Consider the following 24,650-nt stretch of genomic DNA (forward strand, 5'->3'; position numbering starts at 1 on the left):
GGTGAGCTCCTGCCCAAGTAAATCACTGTCTGTCTCCAAATTCTCATAAGGCCTGCCCTGTCTGGGGATGGTTCAACGCAATGACACAAAGAATGCCAGTCAGCCACGCTACCTTACCCCACCTTGTGTTTTAGGCATAATGATAAGGGTGTTGTTTTGCCGTCCTATAGGCCTATCTAGTCAAGATAAAAAAACAATAGACGATTAATAGTGTAGGCCTACTAGCGCCGACAAAACATACAGCAACCGGAACAAGGTTGTGTCATCCCTTTCGCTACAATGAAAGACTCATTTCGATTACACATTTCCCCAACTAAGGCAAATCCCGTCAGTGTTAGTTTTTATGAAAAAGGACATTTATCTTGAACGTTTAGAACGGTTACAATGTAGCGAATATATTCGTCCGCGGTTTTGTAAACAATTCATTGTTATTAGCCAACGAGCTAAATAACAGCCTAACATCCTCCTAATATCGTTGTTCTAATTTCTACTTAGTGTAAATGTCTTTTTTTTGTTCTTACCCATTCCTGTTTTTATTGTCGTGTCTTTTTTTGTGTCTTACTGGTTGTAAAGGAATATTGTCCGTCATTCCTGCAGCCCCAGTTGACGGTGACGCCAGGCAAACTCCACCTAGCAGTCTCTGCGGGTTGTGACTAGATGGAGTACAGCTATGGACGGAAGTGACTGTCATTCCAAGGTCCACAAATATTGGCCTAGGCTTGTCGAGAGACTGCACTGAATCAGATAACTTGAACCCAGTAGCCAATGCTTGAGTCTTGACCCTGCACATGTCAAGAGACCCAAATTGGAATAAGTCTACACCTACAGATGGCCATTTTATCTTTCTTTTTTTTTTTAAATGGTTGGATAAACTAATTAGGCTACTTATCCATTTGAAGACTGCTCTAGGCCTTGATCAGAGGTCACAAAACAGATAGTTAGCTTTGATTGTGGGAAGAAAATGAGAACAGACAACATACGGCTAGTTGGAGATGCAAATGAATTTAGTTGATGCAAAATCTGGGACCAAACATTTATTTCTGGGACACATGCGAGATCAACAACCAAACCAACATCTCCAAGAAAGTCATCTAAAGGAGACAAGATGTAAATCAGGGATGTGCACAATGCAAATTAAAAGAAAAGTAGCAAGAACAAACCCATGAGGTAATTAATCCAAAATCCATGCTCTGAGGAGACAGAGCAGAATTAATCCTGTAACTGAAACGCTAACTCTTCCAGACTGAACTAAATAAATCTAATTCATACAAACAATTAAATAAAACACACGATTTTTAGAGTAATTAATGGCATGCTGGGAACTGACAAAGGAATGCAAACCAAAGGTGGAAAGGTCACCCTGATTTCTATTTTCAGAAAGACCAGAAAGTTACATTTAGGTGATAAGGAAAAGGACATTTACATTGTAAACAAGCCTACACAGGCTCAATTTCTTGAATTGTATAGACAACCTCAAAGCAGTTCTGATGCATGGTTTTACTTTTAAAACAAGGCACAATTTGGTAAATGCATTTCAATGGGAGGGGGGGGGGGTGTACAGCAGGATTATAGAGTTAATCTGTGAATTCTGAGTTGAGCAAAGAGTCCAGTGATACATTCATTACTTACACAACTCAGTAGGTTGTGCGAAGAATGAAAGCATATCATTGCTTACTCAGAATGTATCAGAGAGTGAATGTACCCATTGCGTTAACTTTGAGGGTAGGTGGAGGATAAACTAATATCTGAATGAGGTAGAGTGTAGCCCCCAAAGCTCTGGCATCGTACACAATATAAATAACAAAACAAAAAGTTTAAGATTCCACAATTTATAAAATAATGTAGAGTCCCAGTCAATGAAGAGAATTATTGAAGTATATCAAACTTAATAGGGCTGGGAATTGAGTTAAATAGAGTAAAATTCTGAAGTCAATGTTTCCAAGTCCTCAAACAAACTAAGAAAAGATGACAATCGCTGATGTGCACTCTTATATGAAGATTAAGGTAAATGTAAATGAGGGTTTTGACACGTAACCATTAAAATGACAAGCTTACCAAAAGTATGAAGAAATATAAAGTGCAGGCATGATTGAGAGCATTCAGCATTTTATGGGTTGTGTCCCAAATGGTATCCTATTCCTTGTACGGTGCACTACTTTTGACCAGGGCCCGTGTATGTAGAGAATATGGTACCATTTGGGACGCAAACCATAGCCTTCAGAACACAACCCACCAAAAGATGCAGAAGCTCTACAAAAAGGAATATTGGGAGCAAAAATATGGAAACAGTCATCTTTGTAAATTAGTGAAAAGAAAACATTTCCGGAAACAATGCAATATGGAAAAATATAGTACCAGTCAAAACACAGACAAATATAACCGTCATTACAATTGTGGTGCTTAAAAAAAGAAAAAAGAAAAAAAACGCAATATAGCAACAATTCAAATTCAAGTTAGGCACTTGGCATGAGGTTTTTCAGTTTTAGAGAGAAAGGCAAAGAAACTATTGTCTCAGCATGTGTAAACTACCTGGAAACATAATCAACATCCAAAACAGATGACTGAGCAAATCAGTAGGCCTGTCTGGATCAAACAAAAGTATATGACACCTGACGGATAACTCTCAGCAGACCACATCAGAGCATCTCCAGACAACTTGAAATATCAAACACTTTCCTATGAAATATCGTTGCAAGACGGTTGGCCAATTTGAAACTACACAACTTTCATAAAATGTATGGCACACAACAGGTCGAGAGCCAAGTAGTTATGTACTGTAGAGGAATCAGGACAACCACTTGTTTATCGGCACTAAAACAATGGTGTCCACAATCGGTCATACACTGAAGCTTTCGTAATGCTAGACAAAATCCTACAGGTTCTTCCGTCAAGGAGAGAGACATTCTGAATCAAAGCGGTTTCAAGTAAGCCATACATTCAACTTCAGGATACAAGACTAAAAAGTGTCACAGAAATACCCGCATACATTATGGAGAAAAATATAACCGTAAATACACCTACAGTAGTTTTAGCAACTTCAACTAAAAATAACACTTAAGGGGTGAATTGTTCAAATGAAAAAGGGAAGAGCTGCATCATTTAAGTTACTGAGAGTTCCAACTAGGCTTTGCAAAAACCAGCAATATGTTCAGCAAGGGTTATGGACTATCCCTTGAAAGTGTTGGAATAGCACCAGTCAAGGACCAAGTGGCAATGTTAGCTAACATTGCTACTATGAACATTCAAAATCCGTACACAATCGACAAAGAAACTATAAGCAAAACAAAAACAGATAAAACTGCCTTGTTCTTCCATTTTACAACTAGTTCACTGCAATTTTCCCTTCCTCCATGAAATGTTGGAACTGAGATCTAGCCACACACTCTGAGCCATTCCTTTCCATCTCTGCCATGGTGGCAGGCAGGCCAGAGTGGGACCCATCCATTTCCATCAGGCCTCCAGTAGAGCAGACCATAGGACCACCGGCTAGGCTACCAGGCATTCCGCCATTTTGGATCACAGAGATCTCGTTAGTTTTCATGGACAGGCCGTTGGTGAAAGCAGCAGTGTACTGGTTCCACAGAGACTGGTCGAAGTTCATCGGCGGAGGAGGACCCAGTTCCTTGGGAGGTGGCATCATCTCTGGCATCATGTTGCCAGACTCTGAGCTCATCGCCATCAGGGCCATGGGGTTGTCCAGAGAGAGGCGCTGGCCGCGCCTCGCAGAGCTGTTCCACATGTGAGTTCCAACGTGCACCTAAAACAAGCATGGAATAGATATTACTACAGAAAATGAGGTCACACTTATTTGGATAGTTTAATAGTATGACCACCGATATGGGACTATCTGTTGATAAGCAAATGCTTGCTAAGGTTTGGGTAATGTTTTAGGTTAGGGCCAGGATTGAGGTAAGGGTTACGTTTAGGGTTAGGATAAGGGTTAAGATTAGGACTAGTTAATCAAAATGTTGACAATTACTTAACATCTACTTGGGACAATCCAGCCACGTAGGCACGTGTGGGCCCAGACCCAGCCCCTGGCGAGCCAGGCCAACCCAATCAGATAAAGCAACAACAAAAATTATGCTTTCTACTCATGTTCCAAACAGGACATTTGTCTTTTTACCTAAACATGCAAACACCATCAGATAGGATTCATACCAAGCAGTGCACTGGAATGACATTCACTCTGATGGGATGGTGGACAAAAATAACTGAAAGCCACGCCCGGAATAATCCATGAATATGACGGCATATGTCACTGTGCTTCTATGGCTATATGCACCATGCCAACGCCTACTTAATTTGTTCATTTAGCAAAGACAGCTCATCAGGCCTCCAGCTCATAATCCAGTGCATTTATTACAGTCAACACAGCAAAATAATTCTCAGCCTCATGGCAAAATAGCATGAGATTAGCTATAAAACTGCACATTTTACTCTTTGCCCCATGGCAAAATGTTTAGAATTGCAGGAAGTTAGCTGTTTCATACCAGGCCAGAGTCCATGAAAGACAAAGGCTTTAATAGCATTTCATTTTCTTAAAAAAGCCTTACCTTGAGGTTGCCTTTAGTGGTGAAGGCCCTGCCACAGATGGTGCAGCCAAAGGGCTTCTCGCCAGTGTGGGTCCTCTCATGGATCTGCAGGGCACTGGCAGAGGAGAAGTTTTTGCCACAGGAGTTACACAGATGCTGCTTGCTGGATCTACGGTGAGCACTGGAGCCGTCCCGTGGCTGCCCTCCCACTCCCTGAGGCATCTGGGAGACAAATAGAGGGCCCATGCCCATGGAGCTCTCTGGGGGAATCTGCCTCTCCAGTTTGACCAGACTGGGAGGCACCCTCATAAAAGGAGGCAAATGGCTGGGAGCTGTTGAGAGAAGAAAAATATATCCAGTTAATAAACAATAATCAAGATTACTCCCAGTCAACCTATTTTTAAAACCCTACAGGGAATGTGATTGATTTACAATAAAGAACATTCTAATCAAAGGGGCTTATACACTTACCATACTCTCTATTAGTGAAGGGTAGGCCAGGCTCTTCTTTGATGTTTTTTGGGGTAAAGCTGGGTGCTGTTAGGTCCAGAGCTCCATTGGCATCCTGAGAGCTGCTGTCAGAGTCTGTTCTAGGCCCATTCCGGGTGTAATCCTCAGGGATGGCTGACTCGGGGGACTTAGCCATGTAGGCAGCAGCCAGTCCATTGACTGGTGATGAGGAGTGGAAGGAGACAGAGTCTGAGATGTCAGGGCTGTGGCCGTTCCGGTACTCATGCTCCCGGATGCACTCGGCGGCTGATGGGGACTCTTTGGGGGGCACTCCATCACACTCCGAGGCGGTGCCGCTTTGGCGTTGCAGGTTGAGAGCCAAGGGGAGGTTCTTCATGTGGTTCTCCTGAGTAGCTATGCTGGAGAACATAGAGGATGGAGGGGCCTGATTAGGTTGGTGCGGTTCCTCAGATGAAGATGGTGCGAGAGAATCTGAGGTGTCGCTTGGTTTTTCTTGAGAGTCAAGCTCTGCGTCTTGGTCTACCATGCACTCAAAGCCGTTGGTGTCCATGGACTTCTCGTCAGGCAGAGAGGAGTCAATTTCTTCCAAGGCCTCGAGCTGGGTCTCTGGCATGGGGGTGTTAGGGATCTGGCCTCCCATGTGCATGCGGATGTGCTGCTGAAGAACCACCGCATTGGTGAACTTCTTCTGACAGATGGGGCAAGAGTGCTGCATCTTGAGGGGCGTGTTAGCCCGATGAACACCGTAATGAGCTTTGAGGTTGCCATTGGTGGAGAAGGCACGGCCGCAGATCTTACACTTGTAGGGCCGCTCGCCCGTATGCGTACGGTAATGCATCTTCAAGGAGCTCTGGCAGCTGAGCACCCGGTGGCAGATGTAGCACTCGTTTGGGTCATTGGTCCTCTTTTCCAGTCCATCCACCATCTGCTGCAGTTTGGCAGTTTCAGAGCTGTTGTGGTCGCCAGGAAGGCCTTTGACATTCATGTGATGCAGCGCTCCCATTAGCTCTTTAGATACCTGGTGGTCCTGATCAGAGCCCATTTCGTGATTGAACATGTTTGAGGAAATTGACGCGCAGTCACTTCCTGATGACGCTCTTTGGGAGAACGGGTCACTCCTGAAACAATCAAACGAAGGCTTGAACCCCTGCAGTGCTGATGGGTGGAAACCTGGAGATGGGACGCCGAGCATTGGCTTCATGTCCACCATGTTGGATTCTTCAATGGGCATTGACATGCCGTAGGGGATGCCGCTGCTGGTGGGAATGTTGTCAAGGTGTTCCGGCACAGGATGTGGGTTCATCCTGATGTAAGGGTACTTCTCCTTGTGTCTTTGGAAATGCACTTTGAGGTTTCCTTTGGTTGTGAAGCGGTTTCCACATATGTTACATTTAAATGGTCTTTCTCCAGTGTGCGAGCGCAAATGGATCTGGAGTGCGCTGTCATTCCCAAACGTTTTCCCACAGTACTTACACTTGTGCTTGTACATGCTGTCGCCACCAGACCCATTTTTAGACTCAGGCATATTTGGGATCTTGCTCTTTACTTTCTTAGAGGGATCCATCCCTGATGAGAGGCTAGTGAAGGGACTTTGGTAGACCATGGAGCCTGGTGAATGAGGCAGTATCGCTGGTAGAGGGTTGGCCATGTCTGGGAGCCCCTTCAACATATCGGCTTTGGAGGGCATCGGCCCCATGCCTCGAGCCAGTGAGGTGGGAATGCCATTGGACAGAGGTAGTTTACCCTGTTTGAGGGACTCTAGCGAGAGGCTCTGGTTGCCAGTCCTCTTGCCGATCAGGGCTGCTGCAGCAGAGAGCTGCTGGGAGAGATGAACTCCTAGGGCTTTGAGAGGGTCGACTGCTGCCCCTAGGGCCGAGTGGAGGCTCTGTGGAGCCATCATTGACACTTGGATACGGATCTGCTCAGTCAGTTGGATCTGCTGGAGCTGCTGCTGCTGGAGTGCCACTAGCTGTTCCAGGATCACAGGGATGGCTTGCAAGGCCTCCTGGGAGGCCTGTGGAGACTTGCAGTTGTTCAAACCACTGTTCGATGAGTGCTGAGTGACAGCCACTTTGGTGCCAGGCATGGACTCCAAGGTGACATTTGAATCTTGGGGTTTGGATGAGTCTTGGTGCTGATGGCAACTCATCTCAGGCCTGGGACTGTCAGACATCTCCACCTGGTCTTGTTTGGATGGTTGTTCCTCACTGTTTGATTTTGGTTCTTCCTCCATCCTTTCCATAGACACTGCATTGGACTTTGATAGAGTATTACTGCTGGACTGGCAGTCACTGTGGTCTTTCTGAAAGTCACTCTGAGAGCCTCCTTGTGAGAAGTCATCTGGTACTTCTCTCCCCTCTCCATCTTTCATGATGACCATCGCATTACTTTTAGTGCAATTATTCTGATGTTTGAAAAACTCAGCCTCATCGATGAATTCAGCACAGCATTTGTTGCAGACCTTCGTCACGTCCATTCTAAACCTCTTCACCTCATTCCCATTCTCTTCAGTTTGACCGTCTTGTAGAACGCCTGTAATGATAATAGGGAAATCTCAGGTTAAAAACATTAAACCAACAAGTATAAATTAATTACAGCCTGGATATAATTAAAATTCTATCATTTAGAGTTATTTTTTCAATTTCAGTCAAACAATATACAGGTAGTATATTGTTTGGAAAGTTTGGAAACAACTACAAGGGTTTTTCTTTATTTTACTATTTTCTACATTGTAGAATAATAGTGAAGACATCAAAACTATGAAATATGGAATCATGTCGTAACCAAAAAAGTGTTAAAAGGATCGTACCCCCCCCCCCAATTTTCGCCTAAATGACATACCCAAATCGAACTGCTTGTAGCTCAGGACCTGAAGCAAGGATATTCATATTCTTGATACCATTTGAAAGGAAACACTCTGAAGTTTGTGGAAATGTAAATTGAATGTAGGAGAATATAACATAGATCTCGTAAAAGATAATACAAAGAAGAAAAAAATGTGTTTTTGTAGTACCATCATCCCAGCCCAGGCACAATTTAGATTTTGGCCACTAAATGGCAGCAGTGTATGTGCAAAGTTTTAGACTGATCCAATGCGTATCTGTTCAAAATGTTGTATCAAGACTGTGCCTAATAGGTTTAATACTTTCAAGTTCACAATTGTGCAGACTCAAACAATAGCATAGTATTGTTTCACTGTAAATTGGACAGTGCAGTTATATTAACACTAATTTAAGCTTTCTGCCCATATAAAATATGTCTATGTCCTGGGAAATTCTCATTACTTACAACCTCATGCTAATCCCATTAGCCTACGTTAAACGTCCCGTGGGGGGCTATCGATCCCGTAGAAGTTAAATAAAACCAAATATATTTTATATTTGAGATTTTCCAAATTCTTCACCCTTTGCCTTGACAGCTTTGCACACTCTTGGCGTTCTCTCAACCAGCTTCACCTGGAATGCTTCTCCAACAGTCTTGAAGCAGTTCCCATATATGCTGAGTACTTGTTGGCTGCTTTTCCTTCACTTTGCGGTCCAACTCATCCCAAACCATCTAAATTGGGTTGCAGTCAGGTGATTGTAAAGGCCAGGTCATCTGATGCAGCACTCCGTCACTCTCCTTCTTGGTCAAATAGCCCTTACACAGCCTGGATGTGTGTTGGGTCATTGTCCTGTTGAAAAACAAATGATATTGGGACTAAGCGCAAACCAGATGGGATGGCGTATCACTGCAGAATGCTGATTAAGTGTGCCTTGAATTCTAAATAAAATCACTGACAGTGTCACCAGCAAAGCACCTCCACACCTCCATACTTCACGGTGGGAACCACACATGCGGAGATCATCCATTCACCTACTCTGCATCTCACAAATACGTGGTAGTTAGAACCAAAAATCTCAAATTTAGACTCAGATCAAAGGACAGATTTCCACCAGTCTAATGCCCATTGCTCATGGTTCTTGGCCCAAGCAAGTCTTCTTATTGGTGTCCTTTAGTAGTGGTTTATTTACAGCAATTCGATCATGAAGGCCTGATTCACGCAGTCTCCTCTGAACAGTTGATGTTGAGATGTGTCTGTTACTTGAATTCTGTGAAGCATTTATTTGTGCTGCAATTTCTGAGTCTGGTAACTAATTAACTTATTCTCTGCAGCAGAGGTAACTCTGGGTCTTCCTTTCCTGCGGCGGTCCTCATGAGAGCCAGTTTCATCTTAGTGTTTGATGGTTTTTGCAACTGCACTTGAAGAACCTTTCAAAGTTCTTGACATTTTTCAGATTGACTGACCTTCATGTCTTCAAGTAATAATGGACTGTCTTTTCCCTTTGCTTACTTGAGCTGTTCTTGCCATAATATGGACTTGTTCTTTTACCAAATAAGGCTATTTTCTGCATACCACCCCTACCTTGTCATAACACAACTGATTGGCTCAAATGCATTACGGAAAGAAATACCACAATTAACATGGCACACCTTTTGAAATGCATTCCAGGTGTCTACCTTATGAAGCTGGTTGAGAGAATGACAAGCTGTCATCAAGGCAAAGTGAGGCTTCTTTGAAGAATCTCAAATAACACTTTTGGTTACCACATGATTCCATATGTGTTCTTTCATAGTTTTGATGTCTTCACTATTATTCGACAAGGTAGAAAATAGTGAAAATAAAGGAAAACCCTGGATTGAGGTGGTGTGTCCAAACTTTTGACTGGTACTATATACACACATACACACACTCAAGGTGGTATTCAAATACTTCAATAATTAATGAGGTTAATCTATATTAGAAATTAATATTGCTTGGTGGGCAAAACTTGAATGAGTCATTTACATTCATGAAAAACCTTTCTCAATTACATTTCCAGTCAATACATTGGTTTCGTGCAATTTGGGCTCAGTGCACAACTGCCAGCAGAGGGCAACATCTGACAAAAACATCAGGGGCAAGCAACCAATTTCTATTTATTTATTTTAGTCATTTAACCTTTATTTAAAAAGGCAAGTCAGTTAAGAACAAATTCTTATTTACAATGACGCCCTGGGAACAGTGGGTTAACTGCCTTGTTCAGGGCCAGAACGACATATTTTTTTTACCTTGTCAGCTCGGGGATTCGATCTTGCAACTTCTATTACTAGCCCAACGCTCTAACCACTAGGCTACCTGCCGCCACTGTCTCATGTAGGATAACAAATTAAGACCAGCCTGTCTTTCCTGACACCCATTTCATTTTAGAAACTTAAATGACTCCCGATATCAAGCATACTTTATTATAAGGACACATGTAAACCAATATTCATTGTGTGGGCCTGTAATATGCCTGAATTTGCTACAATAATTCAAGTCTGCGAAGTATGGTGTGAACTATAAACAAAGATTTACATGACCTGTACTTGAATTTTACACCGATTTCAATATAAAACAAAACGATTGTGTGCCTATGCTCACAATAATCAGTCAGAACAGTGGATTTATAAAGACATCCATCGATTTGCCTTTAAAACCCAGAAAAGATCAGGGCCAATCGTCTCGCATATCAACTTCTCATTTACATGAAAAGTAAATTCTAGCAAAATGGAACTAGAATAAATAAGTGATGATTTGTATTTGTCTGCCGACCGAGAGTCCATTTCACAACCAGTCGCATTAGCTTTTGACAATGTACCCTCTCTGTGGGGTAGACCACCTGTCTGCATTCTTCCAACGAAACTGTTGCTGCCCTTGTTAATCGCTCACCAGGCAACTGGAATCGGGTGGAAAAAAATGGCAAATGGCATTGTATTCCGAATCCGTTCATTGTCAAACAAATTGGCAATGCTGTTGCAGTGCATAACGCAGTAGGCAGAGGGAGGAGAACGTTACCTTATGACTCACTATGCAAAAAAGTGGGCGATTTTCAGAGACGAAACTAATCAAGAACCCGCAAAATTATGGGAAAGCAAGTAGAAAATAAATCATGTCTAAATAACAAGACTAGCTTAAGCACTTGTGTCAAGTAAAAAACATATGACCACTTGGTGGCGCATAAATTCTATCAGATCACCTAAAATTCAATATGGCACGAGGTGAAACTACACAAGGATGCCACTTAATGAGAGTACATTGATAGCCTGTATTAAATGGAACGTAACTATTCTCAGATCAAAGAAACACCGACAAGAAGTTATCGAACATATGCACGCTCCCAATCAAGCAGCGTAGCCTACATGTAAGTAGAATCAATAGAATAATTCATAAAGTTAATTACTATGGCATGGCAACAAGCCGCACCGCCAACCCTACAACTACCACTGCCCCCCCTCTTCCCCCTTTAAAAATCAGCTTACTGAGTCACATTTCATACCACACTGTTTGAAACCTTTTATAAAATTGCCCCCAAAATACACTACATCAAACACTGGCAAAAATGTAACGTTATGCCATGTATTTGAGCACAAATAAAATTTCTACAGTCCAAAGCAGGAGAAACACCACATGCAATCAAATTCTGATGCGCAACATGGACATTTCTTTAATTAGGCCTATGTGAAAATATCAAAAGACATGCAACTGATTTGTCTACAATTATTTTTTTAATCATCTTCTAAAAAGACAGCCAAACATTAACATTCTAAAATAGCCTACAGCATTAACGTTAGTAGTCACCCAGCTATTCCAGTTTCGTATTCCATTGGTAACATGTTCGAAAAACTTGGCTCAAAAGTTAAGGCATCATGTCGTTTACAGTGGGCTTTCTGGCTCTATCAAACAAAACGCAATCGATTGATCAATTGATGTTCAACCAGATTAAACCGTATTTTATTCATACGAATAAACGCAAAATGTTTTCAAACAAAACTCGCTTACACAATTTCAAAAATCAACTGTATTTTGGAAAAAATTGTAAAACTTCAAACTCGCAGGTTTATAAAAAAAAAAAGAAGAAAAAAAAGGCATGGTCAGTTCCAAGGGTCATGATCCAGCCAGGTCAAAGTGCGAGGAGAAACAATGTATAACTTTCCAAATAAAAATGATGCTTCTTTCAACATTGTATAAATGTAACCCTGCGCGACTCTTTCCAAAAGTAGTTTATCAGTCCAAAAACTCACCATTTTCTGACGAACAGGGCTCATCGGAATTGATTTGCTGTGGCTTAGCTTGCTTACGCCTCGACATGGTGCAACCATCGGGAGCAAATAGTAACGCAATTTTCGTCCCTTCTTTACAAATTCTTCGGGTTGTAAAATTAGCCCCCGAAGTAGAAATGCGCATGTCAAAGGAATTATTATTATCAATAATGCATTGCGATGTATCATGGTCCTCTGACAGCTGATTGGCTCCACTCCAAGTGCTTACACTTTATTCAAATAGCGCCCATTGATGAGAAAAGCAGAATGCCAAGGGGGCGGGAGATGCGATACTAGTGGATGGGCAACGATGGGGAGGAAGGTAAAGGAGTTACAGAACTACAAAATCTGCTATACTGTATATATGGAAATATTGTAACTTCGATAATCATTTAATTCAACTTAGTTTGTTTAGGGTACACATTAGAAGTGTATTTCATCATGTATTTCATCATGTAGAACATACAAAAAAAATGTATGCATTCACTACTGTAAGTCGCTCTGGATAAGAGCGTCTGCTAAATGACTAAAATGTAAATGTACATTTTGAAATATCTTTGAGAAATGAATAATCCCTTGCAGACATTTTAGTTCATATTAGTCTGTCATTTTCTTCCAATGTCCAGTCAAATATGTTGTTTATGATCCATAAACCCTGCACTCTATCCTTTGCATTTTGATCTAGGTGAGCTGAATGAAAAAGTATTGTGAAATTGTAAAAAAAAAAAAAAATCATTAAGCTCATTCATCAAATTATTTACAGTGCCTTCAGAAAGTATTCACACCCATTAACTTTTTCCACATTTTGTTGTGTTACAGCCTGAATTTAAAATGGATTATGTTTAGACATTTTTACAAATTTAATTAAAAATTAAAAGCTGAAATGTCTCAAGTCAAAAAGTATTCAACCCCTTTGTTATGGCAAGCCTGTGTGCAATAATAGTGTTTAACATGATTTTTGAATGACTACCATCTCTGTACCCCACATACAATTATCTGTAAAATCCCTCAGTCGAGCAGTGAATTTCAAACACAGATTCACCCACAAATTGAAATTTTCACTGCCTCGCAAAGAAGGGCACCTATAGATGGGTTAGCTGACAATGTCACGAAAAAGTTGTGATTCTGGATGGCCAGATAGCTACCAACAATGACAAGAAACTGCCATATGGGGAATCGTATGTGACTCGCTTCAGCTAATTTAATCTTGTTCTTGATACCGTGTCTTGCTTTGAGGTGTTTTGACTGATTTCATGCCAATATGGCAATTTTTTTTATTTGAGACGTGTTCATTGTGCAAATGTATTTATGTTTTCTATAATCATTGGAGACTAAATAGTTAACATGTCGTCAACAATCTAAGTCAACCCTGTCTGTTTTGCACCATAGTTGCTAAACAACCAACCCGTCTATTGGTAGATGAGTAAAAATGTAAAAAGCAGACATTGAATATCCCTTTGAGCATGGTGACGTTATCAATTACACTTTGGAGGCTGCATCAATACACCCAGTCACTACAAAGATACAGGCGTCCTTCCTAACTCAGTTGCCGGAGAGGAAGGAAACTGCTCAGGGATTTCACCATGAGACCAATGGTAACTTTAAAACAGTAAGTTTAATGGCTGTGATGAGGATAAAACTGAGGATGGATCAACAACATTGTAGTTACTCCACAATACTAACATATTGACAGAGAGAAAAGGAAGCCTGTAGAGTAATACTGCTTTTCAAGCATAGTGGTGGCTGCATCGTGTTGTGGCTATGCTTGTAATCATTAAGGACTGGGGAGTTTTTCAGGATAAAAAAGAAACGGAATGGAGCTAATCACAGGCAAAATCCTAGAAGAAAACCTGTTTCGATCTCCTTTCCAACAGACACTGGGAGACAAATTCACCTTTCAGCAGGACAATAACATAAAACACAAGGCCAAATATACACTGGAATTTCTTACCAAGACGACATTGAATGTTGCTTAGTCACAGTTTTGACTTAAATTGGCTTGAACATCTATAGCAAAACTTGAAAATAGCTATCTAGCAAGGATCAACAACCAACTTGACAGAGCATGAAGAATTTAATGAATAATGGACAAATATTGTACAATCCAGGTGTGCAAAGCTCTTAGAGACTTACCCAGACAGACTCACAGCTGTAATTGCTACCAAAGGTGATTCTAACATGTATTGACTTACGGGTGTGCATACTTTTGTAAATTAGATATGTTTCCACTTTGTCGTGATTGGGTATTGTGTGTATGTATTTTGTTTTTACTTAATCCATTTTGAATTCAAGCTGTAACACAACAAAATGTGAAATAAGTCAAGGGGTATGAATACTTTCTGAAGGCACTGTACATGATCAGTTTTGTCACTGATTTAGTTACCAATAACTTCTGTGGAGGTGTTTCTGGTAACTGAAAATATAATTATTCTTTTTAAAATTTTAAAAAGATATGACATATTACATGTATATTTCAAGGTTGGTTTAAATCGCAGTCAAGAGAAGTAGACAGACAGACAAGACTCTTCAAGAGAGACAACTTTGGCCCAGATGTCCAATCACTCTGACTTACCAGCAAAATAGTCAGGGTCAAGAGCCCTACTGTCCCGAAACTGTAGAAACTTTGTGGTGAACCATACTGTAATAATCATTTAAATGCTATAATATACTGTATTTGTGGGGGATGTCTTTAAGCTGTATAGTCTTTATGTATAACATACAGATCCGCTATACAATGAGAGGACATCCAGATTGTAAAAAAAAGAATAATTCAAGAACGATTCAATTTTATCTAGTTTTAATTTTATCTAGTTTTCCCTCTCAAGAACTCAAACATATTGTCAGAGCAATATGTTTGAAGCTTCTCCCATATTTGTCATTAGACCATGTGAGTTTTGGTAAATGCATTAGGTGAGGAAGAATTTATTTCCCACTGCACTAAGAAGAAGATAGGCCAATCTATTTTGCCTACTCAACCCACTGTCTGCCATCTTCACAAAAAGGGATGGGGGGGGGGTAGTCATTCAAAGCAAAAATGGAAAACTAAGTAAGGACATGGCTAACTCCAGATTACATTGGCCTCTCTGTTGTTGTGTGCATGTGGTGGAAGGTGTTCAACTTTTCCATGCAGTGAGGACATGGAATTCATTCCATTCTGTATAGAGATGACAATCACATCAAGCAGCTAAAAGGCTACACATATTTTAGCCAAGGTAAGCTTAAGCCACAGGAGAAAGAAAAGGGTTAGTTTCACATTCAAAGCTGCATTTCCCCTTGAAAGAAAGTAAAGTTTAATTACAGTAAATAAAGTGTAAATCATATGGAATTTGAGGGACATCGAAATTCAGTACGTCCAGTATATGATTATGTGTTGTTGCAGCTCTAACAGCAACTGTCTAATAAACAGGAGTTGAAAAAAATGGTTGATAGCTGTGAGACAAAGAAAAGTCCATATATCCAGAAAAGCAAATGCCTTTTACTTAGAGACTGACTGAAGGTGAAAAAGAGGGGAGGGTTGTCTAGACGCTTTATAGCCCCAATAAGAAACTATAATTGAACACAGTGTTTCTGCTGTGTTCAAACTAACAATTCGAACTGCAGGCTGTTGTGTCATAAAGCTGAAATGGTGGGAACCAAAAGGATGCCCCTTCTTTTGGAAAATGGACAGATGTCATGACTTATGAGGTGACTCAAATGGTAGCATTGAAATCGCTTTATAGTCTACTGTACACCCTAGAAAGTACATGAAACTGGGACAAATGTTTCAAGAGTAATTATCAATTTCCATCATTAAATGTGGTATTTGTATTTCTTATGGATCCCCATTACCTGCTGCCAAGGCAGCAGCTACTCTTCCTGGGGTCTGGCAAAATTAAGGCAGTTATACCTTTAAAAGCATTACAATATGTTAATTACAGAATTCACAACACACTGTGTGCCCTCAGGCCCATACTCCACTACCACATATCTACAACGCAAAATCCATGTGTACGTGTGTGTATAGTGTGAATGTTATCCTGTGTGTGTGTATGCATGTGTTACTTCACAGTCCCCGCTGTTCCATAAGGTGTTTTCTTACCTGCTTTTTAAATCTGATTCTACTGCTTGCATCAGTTACCTGATGTGGAATAGTCTGTTCTGGACTTGGGGACTGTGAAGAGACCTCTGGTGGCATGTCTTGTGGGGTATACATGAGTGTCTGAGCTGTGTGCTAGTATTTTAAACAAACAGCTCGGTACCTTCAGCTTATCAACACCTCTGACTTCCTCATTACTTGTTTTTTGTAAATCTCTCTTCTACTTTGAGCCATGAGAGATTGACATGCATGTCATTAACGTTAGCTCTCTGTGTACTTTTAATGGCCAGACATGCTGCCCTGTTCTGAGCCAACTGCAATTTTCCCAAGTCCCTCTTTGTGGCACCTGACCACACAGTAGGAACAGTAGGAAACTGAATATAATAATTACGTTTGAATATTACAATATACGCCTATTCGCACAAGCTTTTAACTGAATGCAAAAATGATCCCACATGAAGAGCTATGACACTATGTTTATGAAAAGAAAGTACATCTAGGTTTGGCATGTGTTAAAAAGGCAGTATTGCATGAACAAATTAGCCCTTGGCCTTTCCTGCATTTTGCGAGAAGAAGATTGTTGCTTGCTGTTGTATTGTTAAATTTGAATTGGCCAATGTCAGCAGTGTTATTTCTGAAAAGAATGTGTAGAAGGTAGCATGATGACAGTGACATAGAAAACCTTAACCTGGTCAAATATCTATCAATTGTACATGTTTGTACATAGGGCAACTCTGAAAGATAGTGTCAAGAGATGGCACTGTATAACATCTGTGAAGTGGCAAAAGTAGCCATTCCATCACATTTCTAAATTCGGATCATTGTAATATTTAAACATGTTGCTAAGGGTCATGTAAAACATATACAATTGACTTCAGGTAGCATTATCTAAATGTTTAAAAAAATCATACATTAGTCAAAAGCTATGAATGCTACTCTGCTTACATGTGAGCGATGGAGAGATATTTGCGAGGTTTCTCAAATATCCTTGTACTTCTAACCAGGCATTCAGCAACTAAGCAACCATTGACAATGGCAACAGCTATACTGGCTCATAGTGGACAAACAATAACAGTCTAACACTTGGGAAAGGAATTGTAAATTGAACATTTGTTTTTTAGTTTTAGGACTCAGTAAAAGAAGAAAGGCGGTGGAGCAGTCTGGAAAGGTTGAGATATTTCACATCAGCATGATTCTCCCACAACCAGGATGATGGGTAGGCTTTCATTTTAATGAAGGCAACCTTAAACTCTCATATAGACTGATGAAGAGACATAAACAGGAAAAGACCAAAAGCAGTTCTGGTTAAAACAGATGGTAGATGGTTAGCAATTGAATGCAAGCTTCCCAGATGGGTAGACCTATAGGAAAAGTAAGGAAAGACAGGATGCATAACTTCACATTTTAATTTCTATATTTTTGTTATGGTGGATTTTTTCATTCAAAGCCTATTGGTAATCATACTGTAGGTGTAAAAAGCTCTGTTGAACCCTGGTTAATGTGCCAAGCAGAAAGAATACATATTCTGCAGGGAACAAAGAAAACTAACATTTCATCAGTGCCAGCATGAGCTTGTCAATATCAAATCATCACTGAGGAATGACATTTACATTTCTCTGTAATTTACATTTACGTCATTTAGCAGACGCTCTTATCCAGAGCAACTTACAAATTGGTGCATTCACCTTATGATATCCAGTGGGACAACCACTTTACAATAGTACATCTATATCTTTGATAGTGCTGAATTGTTTATCAATCAACTGTAAGCACCAGAAGAATCAACACCATAAGAGAAAAGTAATGATCTCTTTAGCTCAATATTTGATGTACTTATTTGATTAGGAGAGAATTTCCCAAACTTGGTCGTGGGGACCCCAAGGGGTGTTTTTTTGTTGCCCTAGCAGTACACAGCTGATTCAAATAATCAAAGCTTGATGATGAGTTCATTATTTGAATCAGCTGTTTAGTGCAATGGGCTGAACCAGAACGTGACCTAGGGGTCTCCACCATTTCGGAAACACTGGATTAGGATATACAAAATAATGAGTAAAAAATAAATACATCTACTGAAATGACTTTCCCGATCATTCTAAGACCACATTATGGTTGTGTCACTGTAAACTGTTTCATTAAGAGGTGAACCAAGCAAATAATGTGTCCTCTTAAGTTCCCTTATGTTAGGAAACAATGCATGGCTTGGAATTTATCTTCATTCTGTTTTGCAATGAAACGTGTTTACTTGAAGCACAATACTTATGCCCATACTTTTTAAACGACATGGAATTCTAACAAGAGTCACAATTGTGGTGGTATCTGTGGTATTTCAGAAATCCCACTTTATAATCAAAATGTCCATCTAGGAGCCTGCTTTATGAGTTGCTTTAAATGAGTTGTCTCTTTGTGTCCATAGTTCCTGCACTCCAATCACATACTTTGATGAGTGATTGATTGCAGAAAGTTACCAGCCAAATGGCAAGATATTATTGTGCAGAAACATGAAGAAAATGGCATCCTCTTGAGGACTGACCTTGTGTGAAATACTAAGACATCCATAGTTACCAGGGTCCTCTGACCATTTCACAAGAGTTATTATTTTATTCCTTGAGCTGAGCCGGAAACTACACAGGCAGTCTTTCTTGGGAGCTTTTAACGGTTACTCAGGTACTCAATCACCGACTTCAGATTTTCTGTGTCCCCAGATCTAATTTGTATTATTTTCTCCTCTCTTTTTGTCTTTTCTTTGGCTGTGTCTGAAATGCTTCATCCCCACTAGATACCATAAATAACACCATTAAGTCCACACAAAGGAGAGCAACAGTTTACATGCAATAATTGATTTCCAATAAAACTGATGAGGTAGCCTAGTGGTTAGAGTGTTGGGCCAGTAACCGAAAAGTTGCTAGATCGAATCCCCGAGCTAACAAGGTGAAAATCTGAACAAGGCAGTTACCCACTGTTCATAGGCCGTCATTTTAAATAAGAATTTGTTCTTAACTGACTTGCCTAGTTAAATAAAGGTTAAATAAAAATAAATGAGCAATGTTGAAGAATGAATGAGAGCAAAAAAGAAAAGTTTGGTGGCACTTCTTTTTTGATAGTCTTCTAAATTATGTTTTATTTTATATACAGTGGTCAGATGAAGATTTCACCATGACAGGAAGTGTGGAACTTTGAGTAGTGGAGGCCATAACATCAACGTTGTTATTTTCTAAAGCCCCATAGCTTTCATTTCCGTTTGGTTATTTGCCTTTGTTCTCTATGATTGTGCAACCATCTACACACGCAGTGCCAACCAGCCAATCCAAAGGCGTTCATCGACCGATCTATAGTGTTAGGTGGTTTTCAATATCGATCGGAAAACACCCTTTGATACATTTTCCCTTTTCATGAACACGTATTAACTTCTTTTGTTGGGCAAGACTAGAATAGAGGTTGAGAGCATTGAGGCGTAAAGGCGTTTGAGAGGGTTTCACAAGTTGAAGCTCAGAGTTGATCTATTGTTTAAACAACCAGCGCTTTGTCACAATGGTGACCATCAATTATTTCCAAATTGTTTCAAGTATGAATTTGTTGTATAGAACCACAATATTTCTCAGTGGAAGAGTATTTTTCTTGAAGACTAATCGCTAAGTTCTACATTTACATGAAGTGAATTCCATCTCTCAGGAAGGCTAGTTTCAGAGAGCTAAGTGCTTAATGGATGCAGAAATGGTTGTAACACCTGGGTGAAACATGACGTGAACTGAGTCCCACACAGGAAGTGGAATTTACACAGGCCTTCAGATAGAGATGTGAGTCTTCAAAGATAACAAGATGACTTCTTATTTGTCTCACACCACTGAATGGGAGGTGGGGGTTGGGCTGCAGGAGGAAATTATGTGCCACGGAATTCCACAAACAACTCAGCAGTAACCTCTTGGGCTTCTGTCTTTTCAGTCGTCTGTCTGAGTATTGTAAGTAGGTGTGGACAGTGCAAAACTACAAACTTTATGACATAATTGACTGTAGGGTCGCTCCACCAATTCAGTGCCTTTTGTGAAGTGTAACTTCGATTTCACATATTTTTTTACATTCTTTCATAAAGAGCACATGTTCAACTTCAAAGGGCCTGCCACTTCATAAAAACATGTTTCCCATCTCAAGAGGTTAAATAAAAAGAGGAATATAGTAAGTACCTATTAAGTGCCAAATAAAGTAACAGGTTTGACCGTAACAGGGTTGACGATTTCATTTTAAATTAGCCATGAATCCCCATGTGAAATGGGGAATGGAAGCTTGTTGTGTGCAATAGGGAGTGGCAGTTGAATGCCAGAGTCACAAAAACATTTGTTTAAATATTTCTAGCCTGTCTGTCTATGGGTAACAGGGTTGACGTGTTAGGCTTGACCTGCTCAGTTTTCCACCACACAACACCAGAAAGTGGCCAAAGAGTAGAACCAGCTCACCTGCTTTTACACTGTTTTCACTAATAGATGTTAAATGTTTATTTTAGATTTTTTGTTTTAAGGAATTAGTTTCACCATATTAAAACGAGAGTTAAGTTCACGTAACAGAGTTGACCTTAAAATGAGGGACAGACGTAAAATGAATCACTAATCACATGAAATAAATAATAATATTCAGAAATGACTTTGTCAAAGCAACAAAATAACTAGGGCTTTACAATGATGGTGAAATCTTAACTTGATTTTGGGTTAAGTGGGGTAAAATCTTCCTAGAAGTCACAAAGGATGCACGTAGGAACATTAAAGTCTTTATTTATATAAATAAAATCTGATTTATTTAATTCTCCATGTGGTCTATATTAAAAGGCAATTCATTTAATAAAACAGGCTTTTAAAATTTGAAAGGGCAAAAGGCACTCTTTTAGTGGAACGACCCAATACATATTCATTCTCTTAGTGGTTGATCAGCTCAGGATCCCACACATGGCTGTAATTTAATAGAGAATTGCCCACCGGGTTCCTGTCCAGAGGTAAACACACTAATAGTCAGGCTTTTGTTATTGCACGACTATGACAACTGCTTCTATCAACAAACAATAAAGCGTTGAGGGAACAAGGAGTCACTGTATGTATGGAGGGACCCTGCTGTGCCCACTTCTCACCACCAGTCGATCATTGACCAGAGATTATTTATGAGTCTATATTATTTACAAGCCAATAGTAAAACATGAATGGACTGGCTGCATGGGATCCATTTTCCATTTTTCCATTCAGAAATTGAAAACAGCATACTGATTTAATTCGGCTTGAAAACAGAATAGAGTACATATTAATTGCTCTTGGAAATGTATCACTGATTTAGTGATCACTGAAATGCAGCCAGTGTCCTTTGCTGTGTCACTAAGTAGCTACCTTGGCATTGGTTGATGTGGTGTCGGATACTGAGAGAAAAAAAGTGCTAGAGAAATTGAGACACAGCAAACACACAGGGCCAGGCAGTCACCATCAAGCTGTGAGTCAACAGGGGGCCAATCCTTCAAATCTGAGATGCAATCTGGGGCCTCAGAGCTATAAACGTTTACTGGGTGGGAGGTGCTGCTGGGTAGGGAGAGGGGCTGCAGGAGAAGAGTCCCTTCTTTAGTTAGGCTATGGTGTTCAAATAGTATTGGTTTTCTTTCAAATACTTGAGCTGTGCTAGATTGAGATTGCCTGGCACGTTGGAATAGTCCCAAACGTGCAAACCCCGTCTATATGTAACTCCCAGGTAGGCTCAATCGAACGCTCAATGCATTTGAGAGAAAACAAATACTACTTGAACCCAGGTCTGATGGTCATGATAGTCTATCAGTAAAGTAGCATATCAAGCATCTCCTAGTTATTTCTCAGAGAGGATGGAGTTGTATGCCTTTCCTGGTAGGTGCAGAAGAGGTGAATCATATGAGCACAAGTGCTCCCACATGGTATATGCACTCACATTGATTGATTAGCTAATATGTAGAAATTGCAGCCAGATGGTAAAGTGACTAGTTTCTGGTAAAGTGTTATGCTGACTAAACATTGAATGATTGTAAGGCACGCACACACAATGTTTTGGAAAGTGTGTTGATGAAATATGGATGCACTGTTTGGTACCATAGATATTGTTTACAGCACAGGCAAACCTCTCCTTCATCTGTTGCTACAGAACCAACCCCTGAAATTTACATACTTATTTACATGGTGTCTGTCAACTTTGGTGGTTTCCTTACATCAGGCAAATAATAAATAGGACTTTTAAAGTGTTATTTAAATGTCAGCTGTTCATACAAGAACTAGATTACTTGTGGACCACATTTATAGCAGGATTCAATGATTTACATGCACAATCCCCAAAAAATACAATCAACCTGTCAACATTATTCAGTAGAGTCCCTCCAAACAAATTGGGAATATTCCTTTTTAGCGGCTAAAATGTATTATGAGGTAAACAGGCTACAAATGACAAATCTATCGTCTCTTTCATCTGTTTTCCAGCCATGCAGCAAATTTCTCATTTTAAAAATAGATTCTGTTAATAAATATGGTTATTACATTATACCTCCATGTATTTTACTTCACTTTTGAGAACGCAACATGCGGTGACTCCATTTGGGAAACATTATTGTTTTGTCTTTCAGTTGCAAGGTTACTGATAGATGGGAAATATCATGTTTGTTTGGTTTGAAATGACCATTTTAGTAGGTTAGTAGACATAGTGCCTTTGGAAAGTATTCAGACCCCTTGACAGCCTTATTCCAAAATGTATTAAATATAATTTTTTTCCCTCAATCAACTCACAATACCCCATAATGACAAAGCCTAAATGTTTGCTCATTTATAAAAAAAAATACAAAATTGAAATATCACAGTACTTTGTTGAAGCACGTTTGGCAGTGATTACAGCCTTGAGTCTTCTTGGGTATGACGCTACAAGCTTGGCACAACAGTATTTGGGGAATTTCTCCCATTCTTCTCTGCAGATCCTCTCAAGCTCTGTCAGGTTAGATGGGGAGCTTTGCTGCACAGCTATTTTCAGGTCTCTCCAGAGATGTTCGATCGGGTTCAAGTCCGGGCTCTGGCTGGGCCACTCAAAGACATTCAGAGACTTGTCCCAAAGCCACTCCTGCGTTGTCTTGGCTGTGTGCTTAGGGTCATATTCCTGTTGTAATGTGAACTTTTGTCCCAGTCTGAGGTTCTGAGCGCTCTGGAGCAGGTTTTCATCAAGGATCTCTCTGTACTTTTCACCGTTCATCTTTGCCTCGATCCTGACTAGTCTCCCAATCCCTGCCACTGAAAAACATCCCCACAGCATGATACTGCCCCCACCATGCTTCACCGTAGGGATGGTGCCAGGATTCCTCTAGATGTGATGCTTGGCATTCAGGCCAAAGAGTTCAATCTTGGTTTCATCAGACTAGAGAATCTTGTTTCTCGTGGTCTGAAAGAATTTAAGTGCCTTTTGGCAAACTTCAAGTGGGCTGTCATGTGCATTTTACTGAGGAGTGGCTTCCGTTTGGCCACTCTACCATAAAGGCCTAATTGGTGGAGTGCTGCAGAGATGGTTGTCATTCTGGAAGGTTCTCCCATCTCCACAGAGGAACTCTAGAGCTCTCTGAGTGACCATCAAGTTCTTGGTCACCTCCCTGACCAAGGCCCTTCTCCCCTGATTTGCTCAGTTTGGCTGGGCGGCCAAACCTCCCCTTGCCAAGATAACAGCTTGGAGTCTTCTCCTATAATGCGTAATGAGGTTGGAGAACACATAGCAAGGGAGCTGAGACCATTCCTCCATACAGAATATCTCCAGATCCTTCAGCTCTTCAGCTCATCCCACAGGTTTTCTAATGGGTTTAGGTCGGGACTGGGATGGCCATGACGACAACCTTGATTCTGTGGTTAGTGAACCATTTTTGTGTTGATTTTGAGGTGTGCTTTGGATCATTGTCTTGCTGGAAGATCCAACCACGGCCCAATTTAAGCTTCCTAGCAGAGGCAGTCAGGTTTTGATTTAATATCTGCTGGTACTTGATGGAGTCCATGATACCATGTACCCTAACAAGTTGTCCAGGGCCTTTGGGAGAAAAACAGCCCCACAACATCAAAGATCCACCACCATACTTCACAGTGGGGATGAGGTACTTTTCTGCATGGCTATCTTTCTGTCTACGCCAAACCCACCTCTAGTGTTTGTTTCCAAAAAGCTCTATTTTGGTCTCATCTGACCATAGAACCCGGTCCCATTGAAAGTTCCAGTAAAGTTTGGCAAACTGTAGGCGCTTGAGTTTGTTGTTTGATGACAGCGAAGGCTTTTTTATGGCAACCCTCCCAAACAACTTGTGGTTATGTATGTGGCGTCTGGTCATAGTTGGAGACTTTCTGACCCCAAGATCCAACTATCGTCTGTAATTCTCCAGCTGTAAACCTTGGAGATTTGTTGGGCCACTCAAACCATCCTCCTCACTGTGCGTAGGGTCAATATAGACACACGTCCTCTTCTAGGCCGAT

At 40.6% G+C, this 24,650-nt stretch overlaps 2 protein-coding genes across 4 annotated transcripts in view; both read right to left on the reverse strand.

Moving 5' to 3' along the window:
• Positions 1-678, reverse strand: part of atp9a (ATPase phospholipid transporting 9A) — a 40,370-nt gene extending 39,692 nt beyond the window's left edge. The window contains exon 1 of the mRNA XM_029722699.1: positions 522-678. Within this exon, the coding sequence (XP_029578559.1) occupies positions 522-589 (68 nt within the window). The 5' untranslated portion in view covers positions 590-678. The remainder of the gene's footprint in view (positions 1-521) is intronic.
• Positions 679-1,860: 1,182 nt separating this feature from the next.
• On the reverse strand, positions 1,861-12,293 carry LOC115167940 (sal-like protein 4). Of its 3 annotated transcripts, none has more exons than XM_029722696.1 (4): positions 12,090-12,293; positions 5,007-7,538; positions 4,557-4,867; positions 1,861-3,757 (listed from the first exon to the last, which is right to left on the reverse strand). In XM_029722696.1, exons 1-4 carry the CDS (start codon positions 12,250-12,252, stop codon positions 3,323-3,325), a joined length of 3,441 nt encoding a protein of 1,146 aa, XP_029578556.1. In that variant the 5' UTR covers positions 12,253-12,293; the 3' UTR covers positions 1,861-3,322. The 3 variants fall into 3 exon arrangements, with proteins under 3 accessions (XP_029578556.1, XP_029578557.1, XP_029578558.1); XM_029722697.1 differs by lacking the exon at positions 12,090-12,293 and adding an exon at positions 11,647-11,950; XM_029722698.1 differs by lacking the exon at positions 12,090-12,293 and adding an exon at positions 8,462-8,495.
• Positions 12,294-24,650: the final 12,357 nt, after the last annotated feature.

This window comes from Salmo trutta, chromosome 30 (assembly GCF_901001165.1).
Source record: "Salmo trutta chromosome 30, fSalTru1.1, whole genome shotgun sequence".
Lineage (NCBI taxonomy): Eukaryota > Metazoa > Chordata > Actinopteri > Salmoniformes > Salmonidae > Salmo > Salmo trutta.